At 45.6% G+C, this 20,434-nt stretch overlaps 1 protein-coding gene across 1 annotated transcript in view; it reads left to right on the top strand.

Annotated features, from left to right (window-relative positions):
* AKAP6 (A-kinase anchoring protein 6) overlaps positions 1-20,434 on the top strand; it is a 214,758-nt gene that overhangs the window by 192,332 nt on the left and 1,992 nt on the right. The window contains exon 12 of the mRNA XM_066630892.1: positions 14,832-18,182. Within this exon, the coding sequence (XP_066486989.1) occupies positions 14,832-18,140 (3,309 nt within the window). The 3' untranslated portion in view covers positions 18,141-18,182. The remainder of the gene's footprint in view (positions 1-14,831; positions 18,183-20,434) is intronic.

The following is a 20,434-nucleotide window of genomic DNA, read 5'->3' as shown; positions in this document are numbered from 1 at the left end:
AATGGATGAATGGGCTCAAATGTCCAAGATTTCTCCAAGCACCAACGCAGCCCAAAAAATAAAGCACACACACTTAAATAAACCCCCATTCCCCCACCCCACAAGTGCAACTCTGGTTGTGTTTGGTCAGCTGGGCCAGAGGCTCTCAGGGAATCAGAGGCTGTCCACGGGCCGGATAGGTAGCATCTGGCGCATCTGGCCCCCGGGCTGGAATTCGGAGATGCCTGATCTAAACTAAACGGAAAATATTTTAAGGGCAAAAAAAAAAAAAAAAAAACAATTCTAAGTTACCCCATTGGGCTATTAGTACTGACAGTGATTTATCTACAAATAGGCCTTCAAGAAGTCTTTCAGAGCTCTCAGGTTTTGCAGTACATATTCACGCTGCAAGAATTTAAATTAAAGTAGAACTGCAAATACCGCCTAAAGTTTCCCGGGTTGTATAGGTCAGTTTCACTGTTGTGAATATTCCCAGGCCCTATTTTGAATTTTATTAGGAATTCTCCTCTGTCTTTTCACATACTTGCTTTGGAGTTAATTCTCTTCATCTCAGTGGGGTAACTGCAGGGCCAAAGTTTAAGTGATCTATGTTCACAGTACATTTAAGCATCAGCACACCATTAGGTGCATTTGACCATTCTTTGAGGTTTTCATGGTTTTCATTGACAGGAAGATTGGTATGTACAATCTCCTGGTTTTAGAAATAGGCTACCTCAGAATGCCAGATGCGAAGGAGGGCACTATGATGCAGGTCTCTTGTGGTCTTGTGTGCTCCCTGAGGCATCTGATAGGCCACTGTGAGAAACAGGAAGCTGGGCTAGATAGGCCTATGGCCTGATTCAGCAGGGCTCTTCTGATGTTCTTATGTGATTCAGATTCTGCTTTCAAAGCAGTTGTCAACATGCTAAAATGTGAATAAATGTCTCCAGCATTGTGACTTTCGGTACCTTGTGTTGCAGGAGTTCTTAGCATCTACCTAACTCTGAAGTAAACTCACACACAGATAAAATATAATGTGCCAAAATTTTTTAACTTGCACAAGCTCTTTTAGGATTATATTTGTCTGCCTTATTCACAATGCATTGAAATTTGCTGGAGAAAAAAATAAACTTTTTGAAAAATGTTTCCAAAAAAGGATTTTTCTACAATCGTGTGCATACTTCTTCTTCTTCTTCAGTCCTTAGCTGGTGCTTGGGAAGCAAGTTGTTGTCTCATCCAATATGCTGCTGTAGGTGCCACTGGGAACTGTGTGACATTAAGAACATAAGAACAGCCCCACTGGATCAGGCCATAGGCCCATCTAGTCCAGCTTCCTGTATCTCACAGCGGCCCACCAAATGCCCCAGGGAGCACACCAGATAACAAGAGACCTGCATCCTGGTGCCCTGCCTTGCAATGGCATTCTGACATAGCCCATTTCTAAAATCAGGAGATTGCACATATACACCATGGCTTGTAACCCGTAATGGATTTTTCCTCCAGAAACTTGTCCAATCCTCTTTTAAAGGCATCCAGGCCAGATGCCGCCACCACATCCTGCGGCAAAGAGTTCCACAGACCAACCACACTCTGAGTAAAGAAATATTTTCTTTTGTCTGTCCTAACCCTCCCAACACTCAATTTTAGTGGATGTCCCCTGGTTCTGGCATTATGTGAGAGTGTAAAGAGCATCTCTCTATCCACTCTGTCGATCTCCTGCATAATTTTGTATGTCTCAATCATGTCCCCCCTCAGGCATCTCTTTTCTAGGCTGAAGAGGCCCAAACGCTATAGCCTTTCCTCATAACGAAGGTGCCACAGCACAGTAATCATCTTAGTCACTCTCTTTTGCACCTTTTCCATTTCCACTATGTCTTTTTTGAGATGCAGCAACCAGAACTGGACACAATACTCCAGGTGTGGCTTTACCATTGATTTGTACAACTGCATTATAATATTAGCCGTTTTGTTCTCAATACCTTTCCTAATGATTCCAAGCATAGAATTGGCCTTCTTCACAGCTGCCGCACATTGGGTCGACACTTTCATCGACCTGTCCACCACCACCCCAAGATCTCTCTCCTGATCTGTCACAGACAGCTCAGAACCCATCAACCTACATGGGAAGTTTTGATTTTTTGCCCCAATGTGCATGACTTTACACTTACTGACATTGAAACACATCTGCCATTTTGCTGCCCATTCTGCCAGTTTGGAAAGATCCTTCTGGAGCTCCTCACAATCACTTCTGGTCTTCACCACTTGGAAAAGTTTGGTGTCATCTGCAAACTTAGCCACTTCACTGCTCAACCCTGTCTCCAGGTCATTTATGAAGAGGTTGAAGAGCACAGGTCCCAGGACAGATCCTTGGGGCACACCGCTTTTCACCTCTCTCCATTGTGAAAATTGTCCATTCATACCCACTGTCTGTTTCCTGGTCTTCAACCAGGTCTCAGTCCAGGAGAGGACCTGCCCTCTAATTCCCTGACTGGAGTTTTCTCAGTAGCCTTTGGTGAGGGACCGTGTTGAACGCCTTCTGAAAGTCCAGATATATAATGTCCACGGGTTCTCCCACATCCACATGCCTGTTGACCTTTTCAAAGAATTCTATAAGATTCATGAGGCAAGACTTACCCTTACAGAAGCCATGCTGATTCTCCCTCAGCAAGGCCTGTTTGTCTATCTGTTTTGAGATCCTATCTTTGATGAGGCATTCCACCATCTTACCCAGTATAGATGTTAGGCTGATCGGCCTATAGTTTCCCGGGTCCCCCCTCTTTCCCCTCTATTCATGGAACCAAGAAATAAAACAAGCAGTCATCATTTAGACTGAAATGCCTTCCCCTTCATCTCAGCATGTCCACCATTACATAGTTATGTATTACCTACGTATCTCAAAGAAATATGCAGCATTGTCCTTTGGCCATGTTGCTGTCCTTTGGCCTTGCCAAACAGTTTGTGTCCCTAGGAAAATCACTGAAAATCATTAAATCACTAAAAATCTTTGGAACTTTCTATGTCCTTAAGTCAGGGCTTTTCAAACTGGGGCATCACAGTGCCCCAGCCTGTGAGCCCTGGCCACTTTCCCCTTAAGGGGCGGGGGGAAGGATCACCAGGATCGCATCACTAAGGGGGCTGCAGGGGCTGGCATTTATTACCAGTTCCAGCAGCAGCCTTCCTGAGGTGCAGGGAGCCCTCCGTGAGGGGCTGCAAAAGTGAAAAGTGAAAGCACAGTGATTGCACTCCACTTCCAGTGGATTGCAAGCTTCTGGGCAGACCATTTTTTTAATGCTCTGGACCAGGGGTGCTCACACTTTTTTGGCTCGAGAGCTACTTTGAAAGCCAGCAAGGCCCGGAGATCTACCAGAGTTTTTTTTTACAATGTTCGCGCCATCATAACATATAACATTTATGTGTACAATGTATGTTGGTGTACCTTGAGCCCCACTGAGTATAACAGGACTTACTCCTGAGTAGACATGCCTAGGATTAGGCTGTGAGGCTGCAATCCTAGCCACACTTACCTGGGAGTAAGCCTCATTGAGTACAATGGGCCGCACTCCCGGCGTTTCCTCCCAGAGGCACCTGAAGGGGGGGGTCGGCACTCCGCGATCTACTCATTTTGCCTCGCGATCTACCGGTAGATCGCGATCCACCTATTGAGCACCCCTGCTCTGGACAAATGGCTTACTTGTTTTAGGGATGGCATATGGTTGTAGAAGCTGCTTAAGGGCCCAGTCCTATCCAACTTTCCAGCACCGGTGCAACCGAAATGCAACCCCAAGGTAAGGGAATGAATGTTCCCATACCTTGAGGTAGTCTCTGTGACTGCCTCCCCACCATAGGATGTAGTGCACGCCCCATTGGCACAGCTACACCCGGCCTCAAAAACTGGACAGGACTGGGCCCTCAGTTGTTATATTTTTTTTAACCTACCTTTTTGCAATTGTTCTCTGATCTGCATGTGGCACAATGATCTATGTGTGACATTGAAAAACTTTGGGGTTAGGAGCCCACACATTGATGGAATAAAAGCTACTGTCTGCTAATTGAGCACCACGTGCTTGCTCATACAAACACTCTGTAAAACTGCCCAGTATTTATAATCATAGGAATGGTGATTCACCCAGAATGTTATAATTACAGTAAAAATATAGATAAAGATGAGACAATTGTGAGTTGAAATATGTCTTCAGGAACTCAGGCATGAGAAACTACGAGCAACCAGGGGAACAAATATTCATATAAATAGGATTAACACACAATTTACGAAGTGAACAGCACTAAATCTGTAGCAATCTAGGAAAAAAAAAGGTTCAAAATTATGAGTCCCGTGATAAATTGAAGTTTGTCCTGGGTCTCCAAAATGCTTTTTTGAAAGGCCAAAATTCCGCATCTTTCCACATTGTGGAGTAAACCGAATGCATCAGCGACGACTCCATAAACTTTAGGAACTCATTTATTATGATGCTCCATCAGACACTGCATTTATTCACACAGCGCATCTATAAAACCAAGCTTTCATTTGAGCCGTGGGGAGGCCGGAGCCTCTTTCTCTTCACTTGAGAAGGTGAAGCTCAAGAAGATAATTAAGCATGAAACAATGAGGAGGCTTGCTGGGTAAGCAGTAGTGTGAAAACAGTTACTCCTCACAAAAGAGGGGAAATTAGCTGGCTGGATGAAAGAGGAAGTGTCAGACTGGAAGGCTGAAAGGAGGGCTGCCAGCAAACGCAAGGGAGCTCGATGCATCATTCATGCACTTTTTTTTAACACTTAAACTCCACAGCTGTCCAAATGTGAATGCGCTCAAACGCCCTGCATTAAGAGCAGTGACTCTGTGGGGCTCAAGTTATGTCGCCTAAACTTCCCCTGTTCATCTTTTTCTCGTTGCAGCCCATCGCCCACTGCCAAGCGCAGCCAGCTCTCAGCGCAGCATCTTTGTTTACCAAGCCAGTGCAAACAGAGCCTTCTAAAGAGATTCGGTGTCCTCGTTAGTATTACAGTGTAACAAACACATCATTTTTTACATTGTCAATGCCAATATTTCCAGGAACAGAAAGTTTGGTTTGATGTTTGTTGTCTTCACAGAGCACCGTTTCATTTCTGATGGCATTTCCTTTCAAAACTTTCTTCTCCAGGGCTGCGTTCCCTGAAGCAGCCACATTCTGTTTTATTTTATTTTTTTACTTTTGGCAGAGGTTCAGGTGCATGCAGCGCCAAAAGAAATAGAATAAACAAACAGTGCTTAATGCAGCTGGCGAGATCATTTACATATTACTGCACACCAAACACAGAGAACTGAATATGGATTAGAGATGCTGTGATGACATAAATGCCATATCGATAAAGAGCGCGAAAATCCTACGTATCTGTCAGTTTACCTTTCTCATGAGTGACATTTTACTCTGAAATCTATATGGAAAGACTTATGTGCATTTAGAAAAACATTAAAATATTTTCCCAGAAATTGGGGACATAAGTGCACACTGCAGATGTATGTATTTCTGTATCTAGCTATCTACAAGCTCCTCTCACCAGGAGCAACCTCCCTACTGGAGGGTTCAGTGGGTAGCACCAAAGAAAACATGGCAACACACTGAGGAAGATTCAATGACTGTCTGTGAGGCAAGAATGGAAGCATGTCATGACATGATTCAGCACCAGAACCAGGGGACATCGACTAAAATTGAGTGTTGGGAGCGTTAGGACAGACAAAAGAAAATATTTCTTTACTCAGCATGTGGTTAGTCTGTGGAACTCCTTGCCACAGGATGTGTGGGTGGCATCTGGCCTGGATACCTTTAAAAGGGGATTGGACAAGTTTCTGGAGGAAAAATCCATTACGGGTTACAAGCCATGATGTGTATGTGCGACCTCCTGATTTTAGAAATGGGCTATGTCAGATGCAAGGAAGGGCACCAGGATGCAGGTCTCTTGTTATCTGGTGTGCTCCCTGAGGCATTTGGTGGGCCGCTGTGAGAGACAGGAAACTGAACTAGATGGGCCTATGGCCTGATCCAGTGGGGCTGTTCTTATGTTCTTAATAATCTTTGTTGTATTTTTTTTCCTGAAAGATAAAAAGATGCATGTTATACTGGAAGCAGTGTTGAGACTGAAATGACATTCAAGTCTGTACATCCAAACACACACACACACCTGTCATGTAACCCCTTGACAGATGAAAAGCAAACTATAGAGCAGCAGAAGCAACTTCCAATAAAATGTGCTGTGTTGCCAGATGTTATCAGCACAAATAAATCCCCTCTACCTATACAATTTGACACCAAAGCCCGTGATTGTCACTTAAATTGGTTTAAAATGTGATAGAAAGGAAAGTAACCACAGTTTTCTATGATATTTGTTTTTGGAGTTGGAGTGTTAACATTCATTGCTTGAGGTGTGGGACTTGGTTAAATAGATGTGCCCAACCCAACTTGCAGAAATGGTAAAATGTTCTTTAAATTACCTTTCCTAAGTGACAAACATTTTAGACTGCTCACCCTTCGGCAAATGTTTATGAAGATTCCTCCCGTTGGACACTCTCAAGGGGCTTTGATAAACTGTGCAATACTATTAATGTCTACTCATAAGCAAGTTTCATTGTATTCAGTGGGTCTTGTTCCCAGGCAAGCGAGTATTGTATAGGATTGCAGCCCAGTAGCAGACCTGCCCTCATTGCATCCCGGGGCAGGTCTACGACCTGCTGCTTCCCCCTCCAACATGCCGTTCCCCCCCCGACATGCCACCCCCCCTCCCCAAGATACTCGCAAAGGCTCACAGAGCCTCATGCAACGTTCTGCAGTGGTCGAGAAGCCTTCTGAGGTTGTTTTTCTTCCAGTTTCCTGACAAAACCAGAAATATTGCTTAAAATAGCAGGAGAAGCCTCCGAAGGCTTCTTGCCTGCTGCCAAGCACTGCGTGGAATCTCTCCTGCCCGTGGAATGGCTTGGACAGGCAGGCGGGGTGGCGCAGCAGGCGAAAGTGGCAGCAGCAGCAGCATGACGAGGCTCAGTGCCCTGGGCTTCCCCCCCCCCCCCGCCTCTTCCCCAGGTCTGCCACTGTTACAGCCAAAATCTATCTGGCTTCCATGTGTTGTCAGCATGCTGTTTATAACTACCATAAGGCAGTCAGCGCTGGTGAAACTCTCTTGGGCGAATTGTAGTCTGGGAGTGACTAAGATGATTACTGGGCTGGGGCACCTTCCTTATGAGGAAAGGCTACGGCGTTTGGGCCTCTTCAGCCTAGAAAAGAGACGCCTGAGGGGGGACATGATTGAGACATACAAAATTATGCAGGGAATGGACAGAGTGGATAGGGAGATGCTCTTTACACTCTCACATAATACCAGAACCAGGGGACATCCACTCAAATTGAGTGTTGGGCGGGTTAGGACAGACAAAAGAAAATATTTCTTTACTCAGCGTGTGGTCGGTCTGTGGAACTCCTTGCCATAGGATGTGGTGCTGGCGTCTAGCCTAGACGCCTTTAAAAGGGGATTGGACAGGTTTCTGGAGGAAAAATCCATTACGGGGTACAAGCCATGATGCGTATGTGCAACCTCCTGATTTTAGAAATGGGCTATGCCAGATGCAAGAGAGGGCACCGGGATGCAGGTCTCCTGTTATCTGGTGTGCTCCCTGGGGCATTTGGTGGGCCGCCGTGAGATACAGGAAGCTGTACTAGATGGGCCTCTGGCCTGATCCAGTGGGGCTGTTCTTATGTTCTTAACTACAATTCCCAGGAGGCCTTGCAGGTCTCTTGTTATCTGGCGTGCTCCCTGGGGCATCTGGTGGGCCGCCGTGAGATACAGGAAGCTGTACTAGATGGGCCTCTGGCCTGATCCAGTGGGGCTGTTCTTATGTTCTTAACTACAATTCCCAGGAGGCCTTGCAGGTCTCTTGTTATCTGGCGTGCTCCCTGGGGCATCTGGTGGGCCGCCGTGAGATACAGGAAGCTGTACTAGATGGGCCTCTGGCCTGATCCAGTGGGGCTGTTCTTATGTTCTTAACTACAATTCCCAGGAGGCCTTGCAGGTCTCTTGTTATCTGGCGTGCTCCCTGGGGCATTTGGTGGGCCGCCGTGAGATACAGGAAGCTGTACTAGATGGGCCTCTGGCCTGATCCAGTGGGGCTGTTCTTATGTTCTTAACTACAATTCCCAGGAGGCCTTGCAGGTCTCTTGTTATCTGGCGTGCTCCCTGGGGCATTTGGTGGGCCGCCGTGAGATACAGGAAGCTGTACTAGATGGGCCTCTGGCCTGATCCAGTGGGGCTGTTCTTATGTTCTTAACTACAATTCCCAGGAAGCCTTGCAGGTCTCTTGTTATCTGGTGTGCTCCCTGGGCATTTGGTGGGCCGCTGTGAGATACAGGAAGCTGGACTAGATGGGCCTATGGCCTGATCCAGTGGGGCTGTTCTTATGTTCTTAAACTACAATTCCCAGGAGGCCTTGCAGGTCTCTTGTTATCTGGTGTGCTCCCTGGGCATTTGGTGGGCCGCTGTGAGATACAGGAAGCTGGACTAGATGGGCCTGTGGCCTGATCCAGCGGAGCTGTTCTTATGTTCTTAAACTACAATTCCCAGGAGGCCTTGCAGGTCTCTTGTTATCTGGTGTGCTCCCTGGGCATTTGGTGGGCTGCTGTGAGATACAGGAAGCTGGACTAGATGGGCCTATGGCCTGATCCAGTGGGGCTGTTCTTATGTTCTTAAACTACAATTCCCAGGAGGCCTTGCAGGTCTCTTGTTATCTGGTGTGCTCCCTGGGCATTTGGTGGGCCGCTGTGAGATACAGGAAGCTGGACTAGATGGGCCTGTGGCCTGATCCAGCGGAGCTGTTCTTATGTTCTTAAACTACAATTCCCAGGAGGCCTTGCAGGTCTCTTGTTATCTGGTGTGCTCCCTGGGCATTTGGTGGGCCGCTGTGAGATACAGGAAGCTGGACTAGATGGGCCTATGGCCTGATCCAGTGGGGCTGTTCTTATGTTCTTATGTTCTAAATTCAAATCCAAAGTCGTTTCCTAATTGTGGGGGGTGGTGGTCAGTAAATCCAAACCTTTGCTCCAAGTACAATTTAAATAATGCCCCCTCACCTGTTAAAGACACAATACTTGACTTGGGGTGAAGGATCACAACTTTATAAAAACGTGACAATGTACACAGTGGCAAAATAGTGCTAGTTCACTCAACCCATGCCTCTGTAGTGCAGCTTTCTGTTCCTTAAGCAGAGCTGGTGTGAGCCCCTCCCCCCCATCCTCTCCTATCCCAGTGTGATGCCATCAGAGCTGTTTCTTCTTCAGTTCACTCTCTTCAACTTTTGGGGATGCAGGGCTGCCATGGGCCCTAAGAGTTGCCAGCCCACTACCCATCATGCTTTGCAGTGCCACTGGATGCTCGCCAGTTCAGACCTATGCTTGCTTCCCCTACTCACACTGCACTTGCTAGTTGTGACCAAATGCTAACAAAGGAACCCCCCCATTCAGATAAGATGGGAGTAGACCCCCCCCCGAAAAAGTCCAAAACCTCTTTCTTAGCCCCTCAACACTGATTTGCTAATCCAGGGTTAATTCCTGAGTGGGTGAGCTGTCACATGCTGCCCCACAAAAGAGCAGGCTAATTGAGAGCCCAATCCTATTCAACTTTCTAGCTCTGGTGCAGCCGCAATGCAGTCCCGAGGTAAGGGAACAAATGTCCCCATACCTTGGGGAGACCTATGTGACTGCACCCCACTGCAGGATGCTGCGCATGCCCCATTGGTACAGCTGCACCAGCCCTGGAAAATTGGATAGGATTTGGGCTGACCGGGCATGCCCCTTCTTCTAGTGCCCCCAGTCAATCCAAACACTTGCCCAGTGTTGTGTTCTTTTCTCCAGAGAGATCAGGAAAAGAGTCTCTTCCCCAGCCACATCTCTGGGTGAACAGCATCAGACTTCTGTTTCCTTGCTTAACTTCCAGTTGCGCAGCTGGAATGTTGGTAAATAGTGGGGAGAAACAGGGAACCCCGAGACTGGGCCACTCAGTTATTTTCCGAAGAAGGAATTTAGACCCACAGTATGGTTCTTTCCTTAGCTTCCGCATCCTTGCAGCGCATGTAGTTTCCAATGCCAGTACACCATTGTCAGATACCACAGAATCCGCCCCAATTAGCAGCGCCCCGATTTTATTGCTGTTCAAAAGGCCTTTTATATTGGAGTTGCAAAGTGAAAATGTGTGCTTTCAAGTCACAAATCAAGGTGATTTTTATCAGCTGTACAAAACTGGATCCTTTGTCAGGGCCACATGAATTGGAGTCCCACCTGTGCGAGAAAGGCTGCTATCCCGCAAAGCCTGTAGGAACCTGGCCTGAGAGTTCTCAGCACAAGGTTGGAGCCACACTCTGACGGATGTCTGAAGGACCATAAATATTTTCAATACAAAGATCTGTTGGCAACCTTCAGTCTGGAAAGACTCTGGTATTGCACTCTGAAAGGTGGTTCTGGAACAGCGTCTAGTGTGGCTGAAAAGGCCAATCCGGGAGTGACAATCCCTTCCACACCGGGAGCAAGTGCAGTCCTCCCTGGTCTGTCTCCCTGGCTGTGGGCCTTCCTTCTTTGCCTCTTTGCCTCAGACTGTTGGCCAAGTGTCTCTTCAAACTGGGAAAGGCCATGCTGCATAGCCTGCCTTCAAGCGGGCCACCCAGAGGCCAGGGTTTCCCACTTGTTGAGGTCCACTCCTAAGGCCTTCAGATCCCTCTTGCAGATGTCCTTGTATCGCAGCTGTGGTCTACCTGTAGGGCGCTTTCCTTGCACGAGTTCTCCATAGAGGAGATCCTTTGGGATCCACCCATCATCCATTCTCATGACATGTGATGGATGGACATGTGACATGTGACATGTGAATGGATGATGGCTGGATCCCAAAGTACAAAGAATGGTTTAGGAAAAGGTAGGATCTTGCCCTGTTTCGGGCTGTAAAAATGATTCCCTTGCTGCCCTCTGAAGCTAGACATTTGTACAGCTTCCTCTACCTGCAAATTCCATGACAGTCTACAGTGAGCATGTGAGAGTGAGGAGCCTGGTCTTAATGCAGAGTGAGAGGTGTACTGCCATATACATTACATTAGAAAAAATGTAACATGGGTCTTGGATTTTTATTTTCTTTTTTAAAAAACAAACATTGCTAATTAGCCTCTGCTTTAACTTTAATTACAGCAAGTATATGAATCTAATTACTCTTTCCCCCAGAGAGCCTCAGGAAAGCATAGCACTCATAGATGTTTGTGGACCCAAAGCTGTGGCAGCGCAAATGTCCTTTGGCAGAGACGGCTTCTTAGTGACGCGGTGTAGGTGTTGTGCACAGAGGACAGTTCTTTGTTTGGCTGCAACACAAGGAGCCCCATTTAGAAGGGGAGCGGAGGGAGGCCGAGGTGAAACGGGCACTGCAAACATGATTGCTTCCCTCCAAAGGAGGAGCTGGAGGGCTGGCATTTCTCACAAGACAGAATCATTTTTGTTTTTCTTCGTGGCTCTTGCATTCTTGGAGGTGGGGGAGAGCTGATTTCTTTCATTTGCATTTCCGGGACTGTTCTTCCAGTTGTGCTCAGCAATTGACAGTTTGTGTAAGGATGGGGAGGAAGCACATGTTTTTAAAATTGTCCAAATTTAATGCCCTGCCTGTGTTACTTCATAAGAACAGCCCCACTGGATCAGGCCATAGGCCCATCTAGTCCAGCTTCCTGTATCTCACAGTGGCCCACCAAATGCCCTGGGGAGCACACCAGATAACAAGAGACCTGCAAGGCTTCCTGGGAATTGTAGTTAAGAACATAAGAACATAAGAACAGCCCCACTGGATCAGGCCATAGGCCATAGGCCCATCTAGTCCAGCTTCCTGTATCTCACAGCAGCCCACCCAATGCCCCAGGGAGCAAACAAGACAACAAGAGACCTGCATCCTGGTGCCCTCCCTTGCATCTGACGTAGCCCATTTCTAAAATCTAAAATCTTCCCTTCCATGTCTAATGGTATGTGGGAGTTACATTGTAGGACAGTTCACCAACAGTCCTATAGCAGTATACCATTGCACCTAGATAGGAATACTGCATATTAAAGAGTAGTATTCTGCTGAGCCACTCCAGGCCTCTGAGCACAACACTGCGCTCGGGGGTTTGCAGCAGCTCAGCGGAAGCCAAAAGTCAGCTGGGAAACTAGTGGCGGCCACATTGGGAAAGCACCGCCACCCACCTTCATACCCAGAAGTGACGTTCCAGTGTCGTGCGGCGTCACAGCGTGGCTTTGCATCACAGTGTCATATGATGTCACTGCATTGCTGCCCTCAGCTATGCCACTGGTCTTCAGGGCAAGTCCACATTGATCCATGTCAGGGGATCAGGCCAAGGAAGGGGGATATGATAAGGTATGTGTTGGCGCCTCTGATCCCGCCTCCTCCCTGGCCTGTTCCACCCACCCCAAGACCCATCTCTGTCCTCTCCCTGCCCCATTCCACCCCCCACTCTTCCCCACCCCTGCACTGGACTTACATGGTCCAGTGGCCGTACTTCTTTCCGCCAGTATGTGCAGGAGGGCTTCAGCCTTCCCATCAGCAGTCCAGGTAGAAAGGCTGTCACAAATCACTTTAGCAAAGCACATGCTCCACCAGCACAGCAGGGGGTAGGATTGGACCAAAAATCTATGGAATCTGTTGCTCATTTCCAGACTGCTGAAATATTCAAGCAGATGACAGGTAAACCTAGTATCTTAGAAAATGAGACAATCTCTAGTGATGGCACTTTAGAGTAAAACACACAGTATAGATACACGTGTAGAAAGTATAAACCCCTGTGGCCTTTTATACATGATTGAGACATATAAAATTATGCACGTGAAAGATAGAGTGGATAGAGAGATGCTCTTTAGACTCTCACGTAACACCAGAACCATCCACTAAAATTGAGTGTTGGGAGAGTTAGGACAGACAAAAGAAAATATTTCTTTACTCAGTGTGTGGTTGGTCTGTGGAACTCTTTGCCACAGGATGTGGTGACAGCATTTGGCCTGGATGCCTTTGAAAGGGGATTGGACCAATTTCTGGAGGAAAAATCCATTACAGGTTACAAGCCATGATGTGTATGTACAACCTCCTGATTTTAGAAATGGGCTATGTCAGATGCAAGGGAGGGCACCAGGATGCAGGTCTCTTGTTATCAGGTGCGCTCCCTGGGGCATTTGCTGGGCTGCTGTGAGATACAGGAAGCTGGACTAGATGGGCCTATGGCTCAATCCAGCAGGGCTGTTCTTACGTTCTTAAAAGGACCTTCCACTTTGTTGTTTTTCCATAGTTTCATACACTTCTCGAAGAATGGGAGAGGAGTCTTGAAATTAGCTTTAAACATTACATACATAGAATGTGAAGGTTTATTGCACAGCAACGTGGTTTCTTTTTAAAGTCTCACTTCATTATTCAAAACTTTCCCAGAGCAACATCAGCAGAGACAATATATGAAATTAATGTAGTATTTGATTAGGCTGATGGATTGTTTTTACAACTAAAGACTTTCACATTCATTAGTCATACTCACCAGTCATTAATATTGCCTTTATCAGCAAGCAAATGAACAGAAATTCAAATAAAAATTCTGCACCCTTTGGATGTACTCTATGCAAAGCAAATGTTGCAAGAACCAGGATTTCAGATTAGCAATAAAGTTTTCTGTTCTGAAATAGTAGTAGCTATTTGAATATTTAGTTTTGTTGTGTGTGTGGCCTTGCATAAACTTACACATTTTATATAGATAATCTCTTAAATAACTGCTCCCTCTTCCACTCCCCCCCCTCTCTCTCTCTCTCTCTCACACACACACACACACACACACACACACACACAAAGGTGATTCTGTTGGTGTCCTAGCCACTCTTTTGTCTGTGAGGTTCCTTGGTTGATGCAGGTGGTCTCAGGTTTGGAGTTTAGGTTTCCCAAACTTCCAAATTGATACTGAGAGTTCCATGTTGTGTGCTATGCTGCTCAGTACGTCAGTGGTTCTGACTGTTGATGACTTGGTTGTCCTTCCACCAGAAAACTGGTCTATAATCCATATCTGATCCCAGGTACCACCAAACCACCGTTAGCCTGTTGTGGTGCTGCCAGAAAAAGGAAGACCTGACTGTGAGGCTTGTAAAGAGAGATGGTTATACGTACTCACCAGCAGTCACATCACCAGATCCAATAGCAGCCTTGAATGATAGAGAACATGTTGAACTGAATGAAAATCAATAGTCTGGGTTTAGACAGCATGGAAGTGACTGGTGGCCTCTGGGTTCTGGTGGAGGGAGAAATTCCTTTTATTAGTGGGGTGCATCTATCCTTGGTTAAGCAACTGTTCAGAGAATCTGTTAGACTCCACACTGTTGCTAGATTCCTGTGGTATTGGACCAATGTCAGCCAGTAAATCTGAGCCTGAGTTTCCTATACCTTGGCTCAATACTTTAGCCACTGCAATTCAGAACCATGGCAGGGAAAATGGGGGCTTAGGACTTTGTTCCACCACAGTTTCATTCCTGGTCGTGCACTCCCACAGTGTGGGACAAATCCACAGTGGGGCAAATTCCTAAAGCCCCCCCAAACCCCCTCCACAACTCTGTTCTGTTTTGCAACCCCTTGGTTACTATTAAAAAAAAACACACACCAGACCACATAATGTATTTACAAGCACATCTAATACGGCCCTGACAAGTTACAAGGTCTATGCTTTCATAGCAGTCCTGATAAGCAGTGGGTTTTATAAAGAGTAAAGAATGTTTCTATTACTTTGCAATCATGGAGATAAAATGTATTATTTACAAGTATGATGGTGATGAACTAATTATGTTGTTGTTTTTAAACAGGAGTCCCTGAATGTTATTGATCCTGGCTTAATGGAGCTAAATGGCACAAGTGAAGACGCACTGGAATGGGATGAAATGGATATAAGTAATACACTAATTAGCATTAATGAGGAATTCAATGAGCTTGATCAAGAAACAAAACAGGATGATACAAAGCTGAACTCTGCATCTGAGGCACATATTGATGACAGTCCAAAGCAAGAGGGAAATCCGGGTGTTCATGGAAATGGTCTCAGCAGCCCTCACATTACAGCATCTCCAGGCCCTCAAGTCTACCAAGTGTACAGCCTCCACAATGTGGAGTTATCCAGAAAGAATCCTATGTCTCTCATGGAAAAGGCATCCAAATCCCCCAGTATTACATCCCCAAATAAGTGTGCCAATGAAGACTCTCCTGTACCTCCAAAACATTTGCCAGACCTAATGGGCAGCACTATTTTGGCCAAACCACAAAATTATATGTATCATAGTGGGAACATCAGCAGACATTCTGAGAGCCAGAACAAAATAATCAAAGGACCTGAGGCAGAAGCTATCGCCCATTCTGAAATCCATTTGCTAAGTGATACTGGTGAAATGCAAGATAATTCAAGAGTTAATACTTCAGATTCCAAATTAGAGAACATAACTGATGTGGTAAAAGAAAACATTAAACGGGAGGATGGAGAGAATCATGTTAACTTCCAAAACAGTTCCGAGTCAAAGATCACTGAGAAGGTGAGGGATTTGGATAATGTTACTCCGCAGCACGGCCATGAGCATTTAGAAGGGTCACAACAAGGAAAACAGGGTGTCCTTACATTTTATGACTATTCGTATCTTCAGGGTTCTAAACTGAAGCTCCCAATGATGTTGAAACAAGCAAGCTCTGAAAAAGCACACAAACAGGGGAGTTTGCTCCACGGCTTTTATTTTGATAAAGTCCCCTGTCAATCTGAGCACAAAACCGTTGAGTTGAAACCACGTGTACCTGAGCAGATTACATCAACAGACTTGGACGATTCAGGTTCGAAACCCTGTGAATTAATGGAAGATCTGACAAAACTGAGCGACGTCGCAAACGCAAAACTCTTTTCTACGTTATCTCACAGCTCTTCTTTGGATTCCCTTTCGGTGACAAGCGATTTGCTTGGCTCAGGTATTTTTCGAAGCGGAGACGGCCTTCATCGTAGCACCTCATTGGAGAGTTGGCTAACGCCTTACAAAAGCAACGAAGATCTTTTTAGTTGCAATGGCTCTGGAGACCTAAGTGGCAGTAGTGATTCTGTGGGAGAACTTAGTAAAAGGACATTAGATCTCTTGAATCGTTTAGAAAATATCCAGAGTCCTTTGGATCAAAAGATAAAGCGCAGCATCTCGGACATCACCCTTCAAAGCACTTCTCAAAGGATGTCCTTGACTGGCCAGTTATCACTGGATATGGTGTCCTCTCTCCATGAAGATTCCCCTGCTTCTCTCACTGAGCTGAGCAGCAGTGACGACCTGTCTTTGTGTTCTGAGGATATTGTGCTGCACAAAGATAAAGTGCCGGGTTCAAATGCTTCGTTCAGAAAACACCTCAATCGGTCGGTTGCTGACGAGAGTGATGTCAACATTAGCATGATTGTTAATGTTTCCTGCACCTCTGCCTGTACTGATGATGAAGATGATAGTGATTTGCTCTCAAGTTCAACCCTCACCCTGACGGAGGAAGAGCTAGGCATTAAGGATGAAGATGATGATTCCAGTATTGCAACTGATGAGGATATTTATGAAGACTGCAATTTAATTTCAGGACTTGACTACATAAAGAACGAACTCCACACGTGGACCAGACCAAAATTTTATCTGACAAAAGAGAAAAGAAAGGGCCACCTGGATGATGAAATCCAGTGCTGTAAGAATTTGACTCTGAAAGCAAAAGATTCTTTGAGCATTGAAAAGTTTTTGAATGATTCTATACATAAGATTGCAGAACATAACGGCAACAGTAAGAATACATTGGATGAACAAGGGACAAGAAAGCAAGTGAAAAAGAAGGATTTTCAGATTTCCACTCAGGATCGCTTAGTGGATGACGTGGAGAACGGCAATGTTGCAAGCACACCGGAAAATCGAGAGGAGGAGCTCACAATGGCTACCATGAATGCAAGCACACTTGATGGTATGGGGAGTGAGAGTGAATGTGTCTGTGAATTATTTACTGATAGTTCAGATGACTCACATATGGATGTTAAGGAGGCTGCTCAAGTGTCAAATATATGCAGCCTTCCAAAAGAACACCAGAAGCATCTTCCATCTGAAGGCCATTGCACTGAAAAGCCCTTGGCAGAATTTGGCTCAGACATCAAAGGCACAGATACACCAGATACAGCCATACTAAAATCTCTGCCGAATGGTCAACAAAGCAGAACAGGAATTGGCAAAGATGGTCCTGATGGCTGCATAGCGTTAAAATCAAGTGAAGCAGAAAAAATGGCGTCCGCCGGCAGTGGTGCTTCAGGTTGCAACTGTCAATCTGTTGCTTTTGATAAACGAAATGGGCAAGACTGCTCAGTGCACAACTTTGTGATGGAGATAATCGACTTGGCCTCGACAGCCTTGAAGAACAAATCGCAGCCTGAACGCGAGCCAGCCAGTCCACACTCGCTTGCCCAGATCCGGGAAAAGGTCCTAGAACACTCTCACCGGCCCATCCAGCTGAGAAAGGGAGATTTTTATTCTTACCTCTCCCTCTCTTCTCATGATAGTGACTGTGGGGAGGTGACTACATATGTGGAAGAGAAGAGCAGCACTCCAGTGCCACTGGATTTTGCAGATGACACTGAGAATATTGAATGCTTTTTTGAAGCCTGTCCCGAGGAGGAGCGAGTCGAACAACCAGTTGAGCATGTTGCAAATGGTGTGCCCCTGGTGAACTATAATGGACTGGATTTGATAGGGGAACCAAACTCACCCACTGCATGTGGTGGCTTTCCTTTCTTAGACAAGGAAATGGACATAAATGTGCCTGGCTCCGTTAGTCACTTAGTATCAGATACTTTTAAAAATTCTGCTAGTGTGTTTTTAAATTTGGACATCTCTAATGAAGCTTCAGTCTTGAATTCCCTCCCAAATAGCTGTAAAGAAATGGATCTGGAAGATTCACTTGGAATTGCAAAGTCTGAAGAAGATCTTGCTTCCTCTGCAAAGGTCTCAGCTGAAGCCAGTCCAGTGATGCCTGATCATTTGAAGGATGCAGATGTTTTGCACCAGGACATTAAAACTCTTACACGTGAAGGAAATCTCTTGCATCTTCACCAAGAACGGCACATAAACACACACAGGTAGAATGTAAGCACCCCCGGATACATAACGCCATTTCATAAGCAGGTACGTGGTGCGGTTTTTGCAGGCTGCGTGTTACTTATTACTGATATGATTGCATCAGGGATGTGCGGTGGGTGGGGGGGGCAGGTGAGGCAGAGCCTCCCTGCCAGAGTCCTTCGAAACGTGCCACTCTGCCTCACCTGCCTCCCCAAACACTGCACATCCCTGGATTGCACAATGAAGCAAATGTGATGCTAATTATTCACACTATATTTTAAATATTTTTTTGGAGAGGGAAAAGAATTACAGCTGCCCTAGACAAACATTCTGGGCAAATACTAGTAAAACTCATTCTTCTGAAATCCTAGAATCAGGGATGATGCAGGTGCTGCTACAGTTAGCTTACCTGTGCAATAACTGCTCATCTGCTTGTATGAGCAGCGTAACATCAGAAGGGAGAAATGCAGTAGCATAGCTAGAGGGGGGCAAAAAAATAAGTATTGCAGGCACCACAACACACCATGTAAGTGTCCCCTCCCACTCACCATTGGAGGCATCCCAGGCAGCAGAAATTCACAGGAGATGCCTTTTGGTTCAGCAAATGCCTCTGTGTTGATGTCGTTGCCTGGAATGGATCTGACAGTGAGAGGGAGGGGACACTTACACGGCATTTGGTGGGCCACTGTGACATTCAGGAAGCTGGACTAGATGGGCCTTTGATCTGATCCAGCAGGGCTCTTCTTATGTTCTTATGGCACATCGCAGTACCCGCAGTAGTTACCGTTTTGCCCCACTCGAGCTATTCTACTGGGAAAATGCATGCAACTTCTCATCTTTTCCTAGAAAAATTATAGCAGAAGCGCCTTTTCTGTGGTTGCTGAATCTCTCTGTGCTTAGATCCAGCAACATGTGGTTGCGCTGATGTTCTCACAGATCTGCTCAGCCTGCAGGGGTTCATTTCCATGGAGGTGGCAGCTCTGTGCGCATGCATTTTGCCAGCACAGCTCTCTCCTGCATTTAAGAATCATACGAGTCTGCCTCACCCTGAGTCAAGCCATTGGTCCGTCTAGTTCAGGACTATCTACACTGACTGGCAGTAGGTGTGCAGATTCGGGGCTAGTGTTTTTCCCACGTCTGCCTTGAACCCAGTATCCACACTAAAGATTTCCCATGTCCACACTGAACCCAGTATCTTCTGTATGCAAGCCAGGAAGGTCATGTGATCATTGCACTGGACCATTGGGTCAGGTTTTATGTCAAGAAAGTGAAAACGGTCTATTTGCTTCAAGCAACGGGGCCTGTATTTTCTCTGAAATCTAGGAGTCCCTTCCCCCCACTATTTGAGCTCAGGTAATGCTTTAACTTCATTTCTCATGCTATGGGAAATGAATTAGAGGCAATCTATCCTAATTTGTTAACTTATTCAAATAACAGTTATTATACTTAACTATGCTAAAGATTATCTTTTTGGTGGCAGATTGTTTATTTTTTTGATGAGCCTAATTACTGATTTTCCAAAGGTAATTTACATTTATTACTAATACATCTCTTAAAATGTGACAGATAAATGTTGTTCCCATAAGTGTATTATGAAAAAAGTTACTATTTAAAAACACATTATTTAATTTGAAAGATAAATGGCAAACACCATTATTTTTTTTTTTCCTGGAGCACCTGTGCTGTAAGCTCATTAAAATGTGTGATTTTATGTGGAGCTGCGATACTTAAGAGAAAAATTATCTATGGTATATGGATACCCTAAAAATAAACTCAGTTCGCAAAGGTGACAGTATGCATATTTACCAACGCAGCTCAACTAATTTTCTGTGATTTTTGCCTTTTTGCTCCAGCTGCAAGCTAGAATAAAGCTGTACTGAGCGAGCATGTTTTGCTTCTGCATGTATCTCCGTTGTAATCTCATTCTTTTATCAGTGTGCTATAAAATTGACCATTACGGGAAAGTAATAGCAATTCTATAAGCAGCTTCAAAATAGTCCTACACAGGAACAATAATTCTGTTCTACGAACCACAGTGCTGCTCATTGGCACTGATGCTTGAATATTGCACATTTTTGTCTTTGTTTTCTCATAGAGCTGAGGACTTACTGAGAAGAGAGACTAAGATGAGTCAGTGCCATTCTTATTTATTTTTCATTTATTTTTGTTGTCACCATGACTCCTGACCTCCTCTATCTGCAGCACTGGCTTTATGGTCCCTGCACATTTTGGACCAAATCTTGATGGTGCTCCACATGCACAAGCATGTCTTACCCACACAGCTCATTCTGGCTGAGCGAGAGACTCCAATGTGAACA

Source organism: Tiliqua scincoides, chromosome 1 (assembly GCF_035046505.1).
Source record: "Tiliqua scincoides isolate rTilSci1 chromosome 1, rTilSci1.hap2, whole genome shotgun sequence".
Taxonomy (NCBI): Eukaryota; Metazoa; Chordata; class Lepidosauria; order Squamata; family Scincidae; genus Tiliqua; species Tiliqua scincoides.
This window is presented reverse-complemented; position numbering and strand designations above follow the sequence as displayed.